This window comes from Bombus pascuorum, chromosome 12 (assembly GCF_905332965.1).
Source record: "Bombus pascuorum chromosome 12, iyBomPasc1.1, whole genome shotgun sequence".
NCBI lineage: Eukaryota > Metazoa > Arthropoda > Insecta > Hymenoptera > Apidae > Bombus > Bombus pascuorum.
Genome location: NC_083499.1, coordinates 8,955,122 through 8,970,804, shown reverse-complemented (window position 1 = coordinate 8,970,804; position 15,683 = coordinate 8,955,122). Strand labels below are relative to the sequence as shown.

General features: G+C 38.8%; 3 protein-coding genes across 6 annotated transcripts in view; 2 read left to right on the top strand and 1 right to left on the bottom strand.

Moving 5' to 3' along the window:
* LOC132913011 (protein unc-79 homolog) overlaps nucleotides 1-10,607 on the top strand; it is a 49,176-nt gene extending 38,569 nt beyond the window's left edge. Inside the window, 31 exon segments of the mRNA XM_060970887.1 lie at nucleotides 218-390; nucleotides 459-607; nucleotides 820-977; nucleotides 1,063-1,244; nucleotides 1,326-1,527; nucleotides 1,614-1,808; nucleotides 2,349-2,462; nucleotides 3,284-3,432; nucleotides 3,512-3,633; nucleotides 3,721-3,952; nucleotides 4,025-4,166; nucleotides 4,250-4,439; nucleotides 5,043-5,316; nucleotides 5,417-5,724; nucleotides 5,805-6,112; nucleotides 6,172-6,267; nucleotides 6,386-6,562; nucleotides 6,637-6,725; nucleotides 6,796-7,043; nucleotides 7,123-7,236; nucleotides 7,313-7,453; nucleotides 7,541-7,709; nucleotides 7,711-7,848; nucleotides 8,088-8,339; nucleotides 8,731-8,958; nucleotides 9,018-9,173; nucleotides 9,259-9,434; nucleotides 9,495-9,759; nucleotides 9,830-9,970; nucleotides 10,043-10,165; nucleotides 10,257-10,607. Coding sequence (XP_060826870.1) covers nucleotides 218-390; nucleotides 459-607; nucleotides 820-977; nucleotides 1,063-1,244; nucleotides 1,326-1,527; nucleotides 1,614-1,808; nucleotides 2,349-2,462; nucleotides 3,284-3,432; nucleotides 3,512-3,633; nucleotides 3,721-3,952; nucleotides 4,025-4,166; nucleotides 4,250-4,439; nucleotides 5,043-5,316; nucleotides 5,417-5,724; nucleotides 5,805-6,112; nucleotides 6,172-6,267; nucleotides 6,386-6,562; nucleotides 6,637-6,725; nucleotides 6,796-7,043; nucleotides 7,123-7,236; nucleotides 7,313-7,453; nucleotides 7,541-7,709; nucleotides 7,711-7,848; nucleotides 8,088-8,339; nucleotides 8,731-8,958; nucleotides 9,018-9,173; nucleotides 9,259-9,434; nucleotides 9,495-9,759; nucleotides 9,830-9,970; nucleotides 10,043-10,165; nucleotides 10,257-10,445 — 5,600 coding nt within the window. The 3' untranslated portion in view covers nucleotides 10,446-10,607.
* A 233-nt stretch (nucleotides 10,608-10,840) lies between these two features.
* Nucleotides 10,841-14,164, top strand: LOC132913046 (tyrosine-protein phosphatase non-receptor type 14). 4 transcript variants are annotated; one of them, XM_060970980.1, is made up of 7 exons: nucleotides 10,841-10,880; nucleotides 11,688-12,054; nucleotides 12,126-12,294; nucleotides 12,370-12,531; nucleotides 12,602-12,690; nucleotides 12,760-12,961; nucleotides 13,036-14,164. In XM_060970980.1, the coding sequence occupies exons 1-7, from the start codon at nucleotides 10,856-10,858 to the stop codon at nucleotides 13,357-13,359; spliced, it is 1,338 nt and encodes a 445-aa protein (XP_060826963.1). In that variant the 5' UTR covers nucleotides 10,841-10,855; the 3' UTR covers nucleotides 13,360-14,164. The 4 variants fall into 4 exon arrangements, with proteins under 4 accessions (XP_060826963.1, XP_060826966.1, XP_060826965.1 ...); XM_060970983.1 differs by lacking the exon at nucleotides 10,841-10,880 and adding an exon at nucleotides 10,970-11,318; XM_060970982.1 differs by lacking the exon at nucleotides 10,841-10,880 and adding an exon at nucleotides 10,971-11,392.
* A 179-nt stretch (nucleotides 14,165-14,343) lies between these two features.
* Nucleotides 14,344-15,605, bottom strand: LOC132913057 (uroporphyrinogen-III synthase). The gene is made up of 2 exons (XM_060971008.1): nucleotides 15,141-15,605; nucleotides 14,344-15,056 (listed from the first exon to the last, which is right to left on the bottom strand). The coding sequence occupies exons 1-2, from the start codon at nucleotides 15,325-15,327 to the stop codon at nucleotides 14,443-14,445; spliced, it is 801 nt and encodes a 266-aa protein (XP_060826991.1). The 5' UTR covers nucleotides 15,328-15,605; the 3' UTR covers nucleotides 14,344-14,442.
* Between the last annotated feature and the right edge of the window lie 78 nt (nucleotides 15,606-15,683).

Genomic DNA, 15,683 nt, shown 5'->3' with positions numbered 1-15,683 from the left:
TATTTGAAGACGAATTTTCTGAATTAACGCAACTTCGAGTTTATCGACCGAGGGAAATCGTGCGTTTGATGCCTGACCAAGCACGGGTTTATTCTACTTCGGTTCGCGAAATATTCAAATCCCATAAATCCACAGATTTAACATTTGCCTAGCTAACGTACCAATCTCTTCATAGACATCAAGGGTTTTTCGTAAGGATCAGGGATCTTTGTTGCAGCCACAGCCACCGTGAGCGTAGCCAAACCTCGATTGATAGGAGAAAATGATCAACCATTGAATCTAAGTCCAGAAAATGAGGCGGACGACTTCTGGCACACCTCCGTTGGAAAGTTTCGATTTAATATCGAGGATCTTCCTGAACAACTGCAGTACATACACAAACTTTTGAAGGTACAGTACTTGTAAAAACTGATAATATTTTAGAAGATGAAACGGTTTCCTATTTCTCCGATTCATAGGAGATAATGACGATTGACAAGCCTGACATACTCTACTATATGCTTCAATGTCTAAACGTGATGTGCCTTTACGGAGATGCTTTCAACATGGCAGTGAAGGATCATCAAGGATTCTTCATATGGTGCCAAGAAAATTTATTGATAAAAAAGTAAGTAAGACTATTCCTTATGAATTTTAATATATCTTTTTTAATCATCTTCCATGAAAGATGATATTTATCTATTCCTTGTCAACAACATCTTTATACTTCCAGATGAATAGAAACATCAGGTATTCGTTGCACCTCAGTAACAATATTTCTCCGTTTTAATGATTTTAAATGATTTTCTTGAACTACATTATGCTTCTCTCCTTCTACAGTCTATGGGAACTCCTAAACGCCGAACACTCTCACATAGCCCAGGTCACCGTGCCGTTGTTACTCCACTGCGTCACTTTACCATGTGGAACGGACACTTTCTGGCGTCTGATTCAGGAAGAATTCCATAACTTGGATTGGCGCGTTCGATTCGTGGCAGGTATAACGATTAAACACTGTAGGAGGAAGGAGGTTGATAGGCTAACTGAAAGAAATCAATTCCTCAATTTATTAACGTTCAACAGTCGAAAGAGTCACACTGATAGCTAGATTCATGGACTCCACTCCTCTAAGAAACGTTATGAGTCTGCAAGCTGCTCTAGCAAATGCGTTCTGTTATCTGGTGGCGAGTATGGACGACAGCAACGTTTATGTTGCTCAGAGAGCCACCTTGTACCTTGGTACCATCCATGATACAGCTATGAGAGTAAGATTTGCATACGTAACTAGTCGTATCTATTAATTTATTCTGACAAAATATTTATTTGTTTAATTTAACTATCTGTAGTCTCTGATTCTCTGCTTGGAAACTCAATTCGATACAGTGATAGTCGATCGTCCAATGGTACTCCAATCACTGTATCAGTTACACAATAGCCTCAGCGACAGACATGTTTTAACTTGGGAGTTTTTCTTGAATCGTTTCGACGCTTTGTTTCTCGAGGCTCAAATTAATTTGGAACGATCCGGAGATGTACCCTATCTACGTGGTCAGTTCGTAAACTCAGCTGTAAACTTGAATTTGCCGAAGTGGTTTTAGCACGCTATGTATATTAATCGATGAATCGATTCGCAGATCTTAGAAACACGGATCTGAACAGCGAAATCTTCATGAAGAAGGTGCACAGAGCGCAGGAAGCTCTGTCCCAGTCGGATGGAAGCGGGACAAACTCTATAAAGACACTGAGCGCGAGTTTTGGCACGAAATGGCCCTACAAACGTACCATGTCAGCGCCGGCGTCGATGATTCCGCGACAGGACACTAAACAAGGTACAGGAATCTCACGGTTCATGAACGACATATCGTGATTCACTTCAAATACTATACTATCGACGATGAATCATGAAAATCTAAAGGATAAAGTAAAGAGTCGGACTCGAAGACATAGGAGTCCGAGTCAGAGAATGTCCCTCTGATCTTGACTTGCAAAGTTGAGAGTCACGTCACATTACAGACTTATCAGGTTCTTTCAGAATACCGTTAAAGTCGAATGAGTCCTTAAAGAGACCTGGGGATTCCGATATTAGTAGAATTATAATCCTTACACAGAGTATAATCTATGTGATCGATCTATACTTTCGTGACATCCTGTATATTCCAAAATTCTATTACCAAAGGAGAATCCCTGACTCTCGAAGGACTTTACAATCGACAATTCGCGATCTCTATCGACTCTCTTGCTGGCTACTTAGCTTTAGAGTTACAGAAAGCTAGTCGATCGTCCATGTAAAAACCACGTCTAAAACCATTTCACGTCCTGACCTGTCACACGCGTTTTTCAATTGTGTTGCACTGTGTCGAACCGCGCAGAAAAGGAGAAGGTGTACAGCCGGCAATACTCGGCGCCTATCCTGAAGCGCAAGAGCTCCAGATTCGGACTGGGTCAGTTGCTGGGGTCCACCCCACCTAATAACAGTATACCAGGTAGAGTAGCGTTGCTGATGTTAGCCTTAGACGTGGCCGTTCTCCTCTGTGTTATCTATGTTCTCACATATACACGTACACATATACACCCCCTTTACCCCCTCTGTGTACGCGAAACGCGATAATGTTTGGAGATGTTCGATGTGGAACCTTTGTGGTAAGTTTCATGGTTCGTCTGCCTCCTTTTAAGGAGCTCGCTTTAGACATTTTCTTTTTATATATGAACTAACTAAACTAAAAGGGTTAAAGGTGTTTCCTTTGTCGTGATGATCGATTTGATTATACGGGAATTTGGTTCTTGTATTGCGTAGGTTTTGTGCTATGAAGCTAATTGTAAGCGATGAGTTTCGTTCGAGGGAAATGACAATTTCAGAACTGAGAGTATTCTTTTGTTCCCCCGTTGTTTTGAGTATAGTTTGTCCGTAAGACCGACGATTTTGATTGAGATTTTTTAGAAGTTGAAAGAGAATGTTTTCTGTGTAGTTGTAGCGAGTAGAAATTAGCGTGTAGTTTCTTTGGACACTTTATCTGTTGATCGATGGATTTCTTCTTCTTGGTAGTGGGTAGATCGCTTACCCTAATAACTGTGAATGTTCGTAGATAGTTTCCCGGTGTTGACCAACGTAAGGTAGATTTGTAACCTTAGAAATTCGTTGATGACATCGAGAGAGGCTTTGCTTGTGCATGATCGCAGATAACGAAAGTCTTAGAAAATTTTTAAATGCAAGCGACGATGGTAAGATTTCTATGAACTTCAGTCCTTTTATTTCACTCGATTAACTTTGATTGAGCACCATGCTTACTAGCGTTCGATATTACAGATGGTCACGTTCATTCTTTAAATATGGTGGACGAGGCTAGCGCGTTACCAGGATACACCCACAGAATTGTGGATTTGGAAGAAGCTGACAAAGAAACCATGCATTTGCTGGTCTTCTTGTTGATGCAATTCCTTTCTAGACAGGACCAGGTAAATGAACAATTGTTTTTTTCTTTAATTGATTCATCCAAAATCCTCCGTTATTAATAGAAAATATTGATAAACACAGGCTTATCCAACGGATGAGAAACCCCTATCGAAAACGCAAGGAATCGTGCTACGCCATTTGTATCTTCTACTAGGTTACAACCAAACTGAACGCACTTTTCATACTTCTCCACAACGATTAAGGTATTCAATAATAATAATAATAATAAAGAAAATAGAAAGAAGAAGCAACACCAATTACCAAAGTAACAATTCCGTGGTTCTCTTCAGAGTTTCCCCTGTATTCAACGTTTTTATCGCGAACCTTCCTCAACTACTAGACCAGAATCACGTGATGGGATGGGTGATGACACCTCCGGTTCTGGCTATCCTTCAACATTGTCCTTGTCCACCGCAAGGTGTGCCTCCGTCTGATCATCAAACACCAACTTACAGTCTCTGGTACCTCGAACCCCATAACAGACGATCTTGGTTAATGTCTCTTCTCGTCATACTGTACAAGGTGAGATAGACAACCTTTTAAACATCTTTCTATCCTTTTCGTAGAATTGTATTCATTTCTCATTGTACCTAGTGTCAGTATGGCCAGCAACCGTGGTGTAGCCAGTTGCAAGTGTTGATCAAGATCGTATTAAACACCCTGGACACGCAGCATCATCAGTGCAAAAGAATTCCAGCTACCGTAGTGATGGGTGGTCCGCCATCCAGATCACGTGGTATACACAGATAATAGTTTTGAAATAAAAAGTACATTCCTACAAGAAAACTGGACTTCGCAAAACGTTCTGTTGAATTTCAGATGTGTCACAACCGTCTCTAGGCGTAGACCATGAGTTAATGGGTATGGGAGATATGAACGCCGAGAGTCCTCCAATGAGGACTCCCATGGTATCGGTTCATCAACGGAGTCCAGGACCGACGCATGGTCAGATGGAGACTCATTGGGAAGAAAGCACAACGAGCTGCCGTTACACGAACAAACACTCTAGGTTATTTGATCTACACATTATCTAGTTCTTAGCAACACTGCATCCTAGTCAATATCATAGATTCCCCATGGAAAGGTAGAGCATTAGGCTACTTCAGCTTGGAATGTTTCACGTTGACGTCTTTGCGAATTCTGCACTTCTTGACTTCTTTTCCAGATTTTTATCATCATCATCTCATTTAGAATGATCATGTTCTTTTAAGAATAGATGAAGCAAGTTGACATAAGATTATTCAAAATTTATTTTTTACTTTATATAGTAATCTTAGAATCATTTTCACGATACGACTCAAGACCAGGGGAACAAAGATATCGATACTTCCACCATTCTCTCGTATTTTACTATAGGCATGAAACGAAGTAGCAATAACGAAAGCTGAGAGATACAACCTATGAGGTGGCCTTTCTTACATCAAGTAGAATTTCCTTCCCTTCTTTTAATCGAATAGTGAATCTAGCAGATTCTAGGCTCTAGAGTTACCTAGAGTATCTTGAGAATATACAGTCCAGGACCCAGAGAGAATTACATCATGACACATGTGTGCCTGTGCTTACACCAGTAGCTGCTTGTTACAATTTCCGCTATTGTGAATGCTCTGCAAAGCTACTCGATCAATGCGGATGATACGGAGTCCGAGCTGGCTGCAATACCCGAGAGCCCAAAATCTGACAGCACCTTGCATGGCAGCAGTGGTGGATCGCTCGGCGAACTGGAGGAAACCCCGTCTGCTGTTACCAGAAGTGTTTCGCTCCATGGATCTAGAACCACCGCCGACGTCTTGACAAAAATGGATTGGAACAATCAAAACGTCATCAGGAAATCCGAAGGGATCAGCCGACCTACTTGGTTTCTTGGTAGCGAGGAGGATTCTCATCAGGTATTTAGAAGGTTCACCTTAAAATAATTCTGAATGTCACTTCTTTTGCCACCAATAAACGTTCTTTGACGCTAATTAGCTTCCTATTATTTTTCTACAGAGTACAAAATCTGGTCCCCAAAAGAAGTGGAGCGTTCACGAGGGCGTAAAAATGATGGTGACGAGTACTTTGCTAAGTGGTCAACCAGATCTACAAAGGTACTCTCCCGTATCGAGAATCGATAAAATGTCAGAAAGGGCAGAAAAGGGGATTCTAGAGAAAGCGATTCCAGAGAAACCAGCGCCAGAAAAAGCAGCCCAAGAAAAAAACATCACTGTACAGATAGCTTTCAACGGAGACACTGCTTCCTCGAAGCCTTTCGAGTTATGCAGCGCTCTCGCAACCACTCTACCAGCTCAAGTTCAAAAGTAAACTTATCCATTTAGTTACTTTAACACGTCACTGTATCATTTTCGTACTGACGAAGACGAACGTGATTACGCTACAGATTCGAGCTCCAAAAAGAAAAGATACCCCCAACAGGCTCCGGTAATTCAGATTCGCCAAATACTAAACAACTGGGTCGTCAGAAACGTATAGAGCAAAGTGTGACCATAGCTTCGCCTGTGTCTCCAAGTCAAGTGGTTACAGTCACGAGCAGTGACCACTCGAGCTCTCCAGCAGTCAGTTCGATATCTTCGCAAGTCACGAGCACCGACAATGGCCAGCAGCCGAGCTGGCACGAGCCTCCCCATCCCTTAACCGCGCCAACGGTTGAAAGGCTCCTACCAATTGGAACTACCATTCGTCCAGTTGGTAAGTATCTTTGTTAACAAAAGTCAAATGGAATTTTCATCGATTCGATAATTTTATAGTTCCACGACCAAGCGTAGGTCAACGAATTCTACGTTGCGATGATACTTACGGTTCGCCTGAATCACCTTTGTCCAAGATGGATGTGTTAACAGTCAGTGAGTATTTGTAAATTTTCAAACGCTATACTGTTTCACAATTCTAGCTACTATTTCGAAGATATACAAAAAAAAAAACACGATGTCGAATAAGAAAGAAATAAAATAACTTTTTCAGGCTCCTCGTTCGATCAGGATAGTGAAACGTGTATGTCCAGCGACATAACGAGTCCTAGAAGCATATCGCAGCTGGAATTTCCTATGCCTGAACGATTGTTACCTATCGGGCCTCACAGAGACTTCAGTGGCTTGGTCGAGCACGTTCGTCAGGCGCTCGGTGTTCAAGAAATCGGCGGTAAAATTATATTATTCGATAGAAAAAGTCAGTGTAATTTTTTATTGACAATAATACCCTGTCAAATTTGTTAGATTCAAATAGATTTAGCAATAACAATGAAAATGGTAAAGGCGAAGCACAGCCACCGGTGAAGCAAGATAGCACAACGTCTGAGAATATGGTAAAAAGTACTTTTCATTTCGCAAGTCCTACTATCTACGCATAATAAATAAAAAATGTCGATTTTTCAGTCGGCATCTCTAGTTCCAACGTCGAACGAGATACACTCAAGTAGATCAGCGAGTCCGAGAAGACTGACCAAGCAGGTAGCTCTAGAATCACCGCCTCCAGCGATGGAATCCTCAGATTACCCTTCTCGAATGTTCGATCCTGATCGAAGAGGCAGAGTAAAGGATCACGTTCGTATTCAACGAGACAGGCCTCGAAAGGATAGTATCAGTGGACACGATGGCCCATTATCCAGACGTACAGACTCTTGGTAAACTTTAGAAGACACTCCTAACACTTTTATTCGAGATTTAAGATCGTACATTACGATCTTCTTTTATCGTTCATAGGTCTGGTGCTCAACTGCAACCTAACTTCGATGTCGCATCCCAACAAGCCTACCACGCTGATTTTAGCTTGAAGCAAAGTTTATTCCGCATCGGAGACGACTGCATTTACGAAAGGTAGCTTTTAGTTTGGTGTTAATAATAAATGTTTATTTTTGCACGATGTATGATTTGGTTTCTACATTTGTCGTAGGTGTTCGGAATGTGGGACGATAAAGGAGGAATATTCCGACGAGGAACTCGGTTTATGCATCATCAACCTAGGCACGTTCATCCATCGTGAACCATCCTTGGCAGCACCGCTCTTGCCAGAAATCCTACGTGTCGTGACGAAGTCTGACTCGAATTTTATTTTACCGTTCTATTTCCAAATAACATGACACTGCAAAAACGTATCTCGACGATACATCTTCGTTTACAGGGTGGCCCTCAATGCGATGTACCCTTGGCAAAGTGAGACCAACATGCATTTGCCCGGTGGCGCAATCAGCGTTGCGCATCAGTTCCTCCGTTGTGTTCTACATCAACTGGCGCCTAATGGAGTTTTCTTGCAGATGTTCCAAACGCATCTAAATGGTACGAAGATTTTACAACCTCTTTTATGGGACCTATGACAATCCTTTTCATTTTCCAGAATCTACGAGAATGCAGTTCTTTAAGAGCGTCACTCAGGCCTTGGTCGATTTCAACGAACTAAACCCGATAGCACCTCTGCAATTATTACTCGAGGTACTTTTACGCGTATTACAAGTCTGCAAGTTTGCTATAAACGTCATGACTAATACAATTTATGCAAGAAATCGCACCTTGGTCGTAAAATTCACAAAAGAAGATTGAGACTAAAATCGATAAGACAATCTTTTACGAAACATATATCCAGATACGAATGCTTGTTGCGATCAATAAGAATTGCCACTGATCGCTATCAACCTATAATGATCACGAATGATCGTATCCTCATATTTCAGGCCCTAAACGCAAAAAAATCTCTGCCAATGGAGCGCCTGCCGATAATACTATACAACATAGCGTGCTACCTGGACTGTCTGCCGCTAGAAGCAGGTCTGGGTCCAGGTGCAGCAACCTGGAGCGGTCTTCTGACGCAGTTCGATGGCCTGTTCCGTAGGCTAGTGCTGATGCTCTCATCCATCGAAGACACCACTTCGTTATTAAGGATCATGATTTCTTTATTGAAGGTTCCGAGCATTCAACAGTCGAAGGTCAGCTGTTCGCCGCTCGTAAATAACCTGTCGTGGATGTTCGCGATTATTATCGTTGCGGCGCGATCGTCGTCGCTATAGGGAAGACGTAAATGTGCCGAAGGATTTATTCCTTCTGGCTGGCCGATGCAATGATCGGGAATTTTCGATGACTAAGAGATCGTTTGATGCTCGTTCGAAGCAGATTTATGATACGGTTTTACAGCGAATTTCTGTTTTATGATCTTGGGTCTGGTTTAGTTAAATTATTTGGAAACTTGCGTTTTCATTCAAAAAATATCAATTTTTTTCACCTGAAAAGGTGAAGGTTAGACAGTGGCCCAGGAAGGAATTGTTTTAAATGCTTTATAGATCTTTATTGCAAAAATATCTAGTTGGGATACGTTTACAGGGTATGCTGGATCCCTTTGCCAAGGTATTGAGCTACGCCATTCAGAATTCTACTATAAAGTATAGTTACCTGACGGATCTGTGCTACCTCTGTCACAGAGCCTTCACTAGAGACAGAGACAAACACTTCTTTGGAAGAACCATCGTGTTCGAGTTAATTCAAGCCATCAAATTCAAAACCACGATACCGGATTCGAATTTTCTGTTACTACTGCACTTCGTGCTTCAGGTAAGGGGAACGGTTGTTAAAAAATAATGATCGGATAATTTATGGTTCAATATGGTTAGGACATTGGAGGCTCGTTACCTCACACGATCGCTTTGGAGAACGTCCAAACGGACGTATCGCCAATTTACAATACGAACGCCTCCGAGTCACTGAAGAATCAGCTGTCAGATGTGCTCGATTTCTTGGCAGACTTTCACACTTTGAGTAAAGTGAAGGTAGTGGAAATAACATTAAATAATAGCCGTACCCACGACAAATAACGAGACTAATAATTTTTAAATGAATTTTCTGACGATGTAGAGCTACAGCAAGGGAATGCAGGCTGGATTAAACGAGGATACATTGGGTGGTATATTGAAATGTGGTCTCGCGCAATATGTAGCGATAGAAATTACTAGAGGCAATAATATAGAGAACAGAGCTGTCGCTCGATATCTTCCATGGCTCTATAGCGCACCTTCGATGATACAACAAGGGTAATTAAAGATGAATTACTAAGATAACTTCAAGAACGCTGAAGTTAATGTCATTTACAGAGCTCGAGAGTACGTAGACTGTATAGGACACATCAGATTACTATCCTGGCTCTTATTAGGCTCTCTCACGCACACTGCAATGTATGCTGGCAATAATAATACGCACACCCACGGGCCATCGATTCCATCTGCGCAACCGATACCGCAGGAAGTATCTTGCCATGTTGCAGATCACGTGCAAGTCATATTCTCTGGGTTCCCAGAACAATCTAAAGCATCGGTCTTACACATGTCTTCATTGTTTCATGCTTTCATATTGTGTCAAGTACGTATCTGTGTATGTTAATTAACATCTATGGATACAATTTGACGGTATCGTTGTTGTTTGTATTTAGTTGTGGACAATGTATTTGGAAGAATTGTCGAAAAACAATCCATCGAATAGCGAGGGCCATAATATTACGATGAATATTTTATTGGAGTTCTGGGGCAAGATAACGCCCTGTATATTGGAATTGATTCAATTCTCAAAAGTAGTAAGTGAACAGTTCGTAAAAGTCTTCAGAAGTAAGGCTCCTCTTCTCTCAAATAAAAAATTGCCTTTGTAGTTGGCTGAGATGGTGAATTTGCATTTCCTGAGTCTACTCGAGGCTCTTCTTGAGTGTGGGTCCATCCTGTTAAGTAAATTGTTACCCCTTTGGAGTCCCATACTATATTCGCATCATGTTCAGGTGAGACGAATTATTAAAATGGCTCGTTTTCAGTTCCAATGATTTCGTTTTTGAAAGATGATCTTTACATGAAAAATTTATATATAATTAGCTACCAGGACATTTGCAAGTGCGTTTGCAAAATTGTCGAGACTTTCCACCCAACAAAATGTCCGAACATTTTGCCTCCTCTCGTCGAGAATCAAATGCCACGCTCTTACGATGGCTGCATCGATTACAGTTCAAGATGGGGCAAATAGAAATGCAATCTTCTACGGCCACGCAATTTTATTCTATTTAAAAGAGATAAGTCGAAGAAGATAAACTGTCTAGTTGATCGGAAAGTGTTTTATAAAGTACGTTTTCGAAAACGTTGATTCCTATATTATTTTAGATGAATGTTGCATTCTGTATAACAATAATAATTTGTTAATTGTTACAAAATATATTTATTATATTAAAATTTCGTAGTCATTTGTTTATTCCATGTAGTAGAAATTTTGATTATTGCAAATAAGACACGTAGGTAAGACGCAAAAACTTTACCAAGTGGAATTTTGCACGCGTCACGTTCCCCTTATCACGAGACTCGTAATTTTATTCGATTCAACGCGATAACAGGATTCGCAATAAAAGGCAAGCGATTAATTTTGATAAGACCATTAGTCATCGTGTACATATTACGTCCAAGGAATTTGAGTTACTTGTATAATGAGATGTTTAGGGAATTTTTTCGGTAACTATATCTAGTGATATTTATTTCTAGTGAAGATCAGTAGAATTTTAACTAGTGTATAAGTTTTCGATTTAATATATCGATTTATCCATAATGTAAACAACTTCCAATAATTTCAGCCCAAATTTGACTGACTTTCTAATAAAAAATATAACATTGATCGTGTTTTTTACTTAGATATCAAAAATATGACCAATCTAGTTGGAAAATATTTGGAGAACATATCACTTTCGATAAAACTACTTTTATTCATAATCTGTATGCTAATTTTATGCGTTTTACGCATTTGATGTATTTCTTATTAAGTTTCTGATATTATCTTCAATTTGTTTTAAATGAGAAATCCATCGTTTTAATTTCTCGTGTTATAGTAGCTCGGTTTAGGAACTGTATATATACCACAGTTTTGTAACTAGCATTAATGACGTGAAAAACGAGGTTAGAAATGCTTTCGATTTATTAAACGTGAAAAATTATACATTTCTCATGCTCGACAGAGTGGAATGTATACAGTACGTGTATGCATATATATTTCAATTAAAAGTAAAAGTACCGTGGAATGTGAAGCATTTCGGTGTTTGGTCGTAGTTATACGGTACTTATTTTTCTCTCGCGGTCTTAATAAAAGCGCATCATTGCTGCAGTCTTTTGTATTTTATTTGTTTCTCTATCATTGTTAAACTGTTATCTCCAGCATAAGTCTTTCATTGAAAAATACTTTTCAATATTCAATGTAGTGAATCGAACATAAAAAAATTCGATTTCTATAATTTTGTTTAACATTATACCAATGCTGTCTTTTTCCAGTTAAACGCGTTATTACAATGCCGTTTAAGTTTCATTTGAAGAAAAGTCGACAATATAATGTGGTTTCCAAAAATCAGTATGTGATCTGCATAGAACTATTGGATACCACCTCCATAGAATGCACATTGAGTATTGATAGCCTTGGTCAGGAGTGTTTGGACAATGTGACTCAACGTTTAGGATTAGGACAGCCTGAATTCTTTGGTCTACGTTATATTTCGAGGCATGATTCTCCATCTCCAAGATGGGTTGACATGGACAAACCATTGAAAAAACAATTGGAAAAAGAAGCTAAAAATTTCAGTCTATATTTGAGGGTCATGTACTACGTTACTGATGTGCAACTCATTCAAGATGAAATGACAAGGTATGTAATATCTTAAATATTTCTATATCATCCAACTATTACCATTTATTTCTTTCACGTTGTGTTTTTAGGTATCATTATTATCTTCAATTGAAAAGCGATGTTTTGGAAAGTAGATTTCAGTGCAATTCTAGACAAGCAACTCTTTTAGCAAGTTACTTGATGCAAGCAGAATTTGGTAACTATGATACAGAACGACATACAATGGAGTGCTTGCAACAATGTACACTATTCCCCAAGGTAATTAAAGAGAGCTACCAATAAAAGAATTATTAGATACGTCTTATTTGATTCTTACTTCATTTTATTATTCAGGATGTTATTCAAGCAGATCCTGGAGGACCAGATTCTCTTTTGCATACTGCTGTATGTCAATACAAGAATCTAGTTGGTGTTACTCAGCCTGCAGCAGAGGAACTATACATTTCTATTGTTATGCAGTTAGAGGGATATGGAAATGAAACATTTTCTACTAAGGTATTCACGTTGATCCTATAGTTTGCATAGTCTTTAACACAACAACAAGATTGAGGACTTTGATTTACAGGACAATGGAAACAATGAAGTGATACTAGGAATATCTGTCAATGGGATTATGGTCATCTATCCTAACACACAGACAACACAGTTCTATAGGTATTTATTTCGTAAAAATATATTACATACTGAATTAACAACTATAGTGGAGATTTATATATGCTTCAGATGGAAAGATATAAGCAATGTGATCAATCACAAAAAGACGTTTAGAATAGAATGTCAAGCCGAAGGCGAAGAGCCAAAGCAATTCATATTTACCGAATCGCGCAATGCAAAATATGTGTGGCGTTTATGTATAGCACAGCACACATTTTACATGCAACATCAAGAATCTCGGCCAATGGAGAGATCAACTAATGGTTATTTCGTAAGTATTATTTCATTCAAGCGCGACATTGCGCCAAGAGCACGTCAAAGTAAAATCTCTGTATCATATTTTAGGACAGCGACACGAACGATTCGGGAGATCATGCGGTATCGGTAAATTTGGATAACAGAAATGCAGAGGGTCACACAAGATGGACTAGTTACAATGATCTCTCAACGTCACCGTATCCCGTTGTATCCGTGTCGTCTACAGACATCAACAACTTACGTGCCTTACTTCCGTCCTATAGACCAGCACCTGATTATGAAACTGCTGTCCAAATGAAATATAATAACGGAGGAAATCCACCTCAGCCTTATTACGCTAATCAATCCACGATTGTGGGAGCAGATATTTCGTGCCTTCTTGGTAATGTAGTCAATCGAAGTAGATATTGAAGTTACGAATTAAGAGTTCTATCATCAACGACCATATGAGATGAGAAACATAATCGTCCCGAGTATTATAAATGTTTTTAAGAAGCAGTATTTTCTAATAGTTATTCACATACAGAGACACCTTCATGAGAAATAACAGAAAATCCTACATTCTGGATTAACACTTTATTGACCGCTAGCGGTTCAACAGCATACGTACGCCCGACCGGCAGCTCAGGCGCAGATTCTCCCTGGTGCCGGCTCTGTTTCGGTTTAGATTCTCCAATACCATTTTTTTCGTTCATCGCGAACGGTAAGTTTTTCAAATTGGTATAAAACTGTGGGAGCTTACAAAGCAATGCAACTAGCTCAATTGAGCAAGGTGCCTTAGTACTAAATAACAAATTACTGCTCAAATAATGAGAAAAATGGTCGGCAACAAAAAGCCGATTAATAAACTATCGGTCGGTAAAGTGTTAATGGTTAAGACTGACACGCACAATTTTACAAATTATTTGTTCTTTCACTCTATATATTAAAACATATTATTTTTAAATATTAATATTTTGCGTAGCGCAGTATCAGTATGTTGACAAATAATTATAGATATTATAGATAGGAAAGTGATCTTTCTGATTATATCAGTTTTTTGACGTAAACATTGTTATAATTTATAGCATGTAGTAATGTATAGAGTGTCATATAAGAGCTAGATAACATCATATTGTAAATAAATGGTAATCTTATTTTTTTCTAATCAATATGTTAAATAAAATAAGATATATTTATTATTATAACCAAAATAAAGTTCACTGATATATGTCAATCTATGAACTGATTGAATTTACTAAATAAATATTTCAACAAATATTCTATAGAAATAGATTATATATAGATTATGTAAAGGTGACAAATACTAACAAAGACATATTTTAATCTATTGAGGCCACATTATCTTATTTGTAATATGTAATTCTGGGCCATGGATAGAATGACTATTATCACTTTTTATCTTCTTAGTGGTATAATATCGACAAATTAAATACAATTTTGATAAATTAATAACAATTATATACTTACATAACACAGTAATAAAGAATTTCTTCATTCAGTCTTTTCATCAAGTCCATTTTTCTCAGCATCACTAATGGCCTTCAATAGAGATATTGGATCAGGTTTGTTCGCAATAGCAAATACTTTCACACCAGCATGGACTAGTGCCTGCCCAGTCACAGGTCCAATGGCAACTGCTTTTATATTGTTCATATCGTATAATTTCTTTTTCAATAGAGCTACTATATGTTCTACTATCGATGGACTAAAGAAAACAAATATTTTGGGCATATTGTCCATGAATTTTAATAAATCATGTTCCAAAGTTTCACTGGGCAGAGTTCTATAAACAACTATTCTATGAACTTTTATGTCATTTTCATTGAGAGTTTTTTCAATTGTTTCTCGCCCTATCTCGCTACAAGGATATAGTAAGGGCTTTGATTCCTTTGGAACAGAAGCCACTAACAATTCAGCTAATTCTTTGGCATTGCCAGCTTCTTTACCAAAACAGTTGTCTGAACTTAAATGAGTTTTAACAAAAGATTCGGTTGCTGGTCCTACACAATACACTGGCAAAATTTTCCAGGGGTGTAGAATGTTATCGTCTTCCTTTGCAGAAAGTTTCATTGCCTCTGCAGCACGTTGGCTTGTTAATATCAACCCTATGAATGCATAGAAGAAGATAATGAGATGAATGAAGATAAGTCGTTTATAAAAGACACTAAAATCATATACAATATTACTACCATAGTATGAAGACGATGACAGAAGGCATGCCCTGAGCTCCGATATATTCACGAATTCGAAACGTAAAGTAGGCAAACAGTCGCACGAATAACCTGCCGTTTTCAAAGTTTTTACATAAGCCTCTTGCGAATCATTCTTTTCAGACAAGCCACGACATAAAATTATTTTTTCGTAACGCGGTGCCATATTTGCGAATTTTCCCTTCGTCACGCGCTAGAAAACGTAATTGTCGCACACCGATCATTCAAACGGAAATAAACGTTCATAATTATTTCGACGTATCAACGGAAACGGACGCAAGTAATCACATGACGTATTGACGGATATTCAAGGATACTCATTTGCAAAAATACGAGACAATTCGTTTGGATTATTTTGAAAAAACGACTAATAAATTACGTGCCAAAACAGCAATTCGTATCCCGGCACGGCAGCCATTTTGGTTAGTGTAGTACGATCATCCGCCACCAGAAGCTAAATTTGCGTTTGATTATCGAAACTGCTGTTACTTTCGATAATCGAATTTTCAAATAAACGAATAA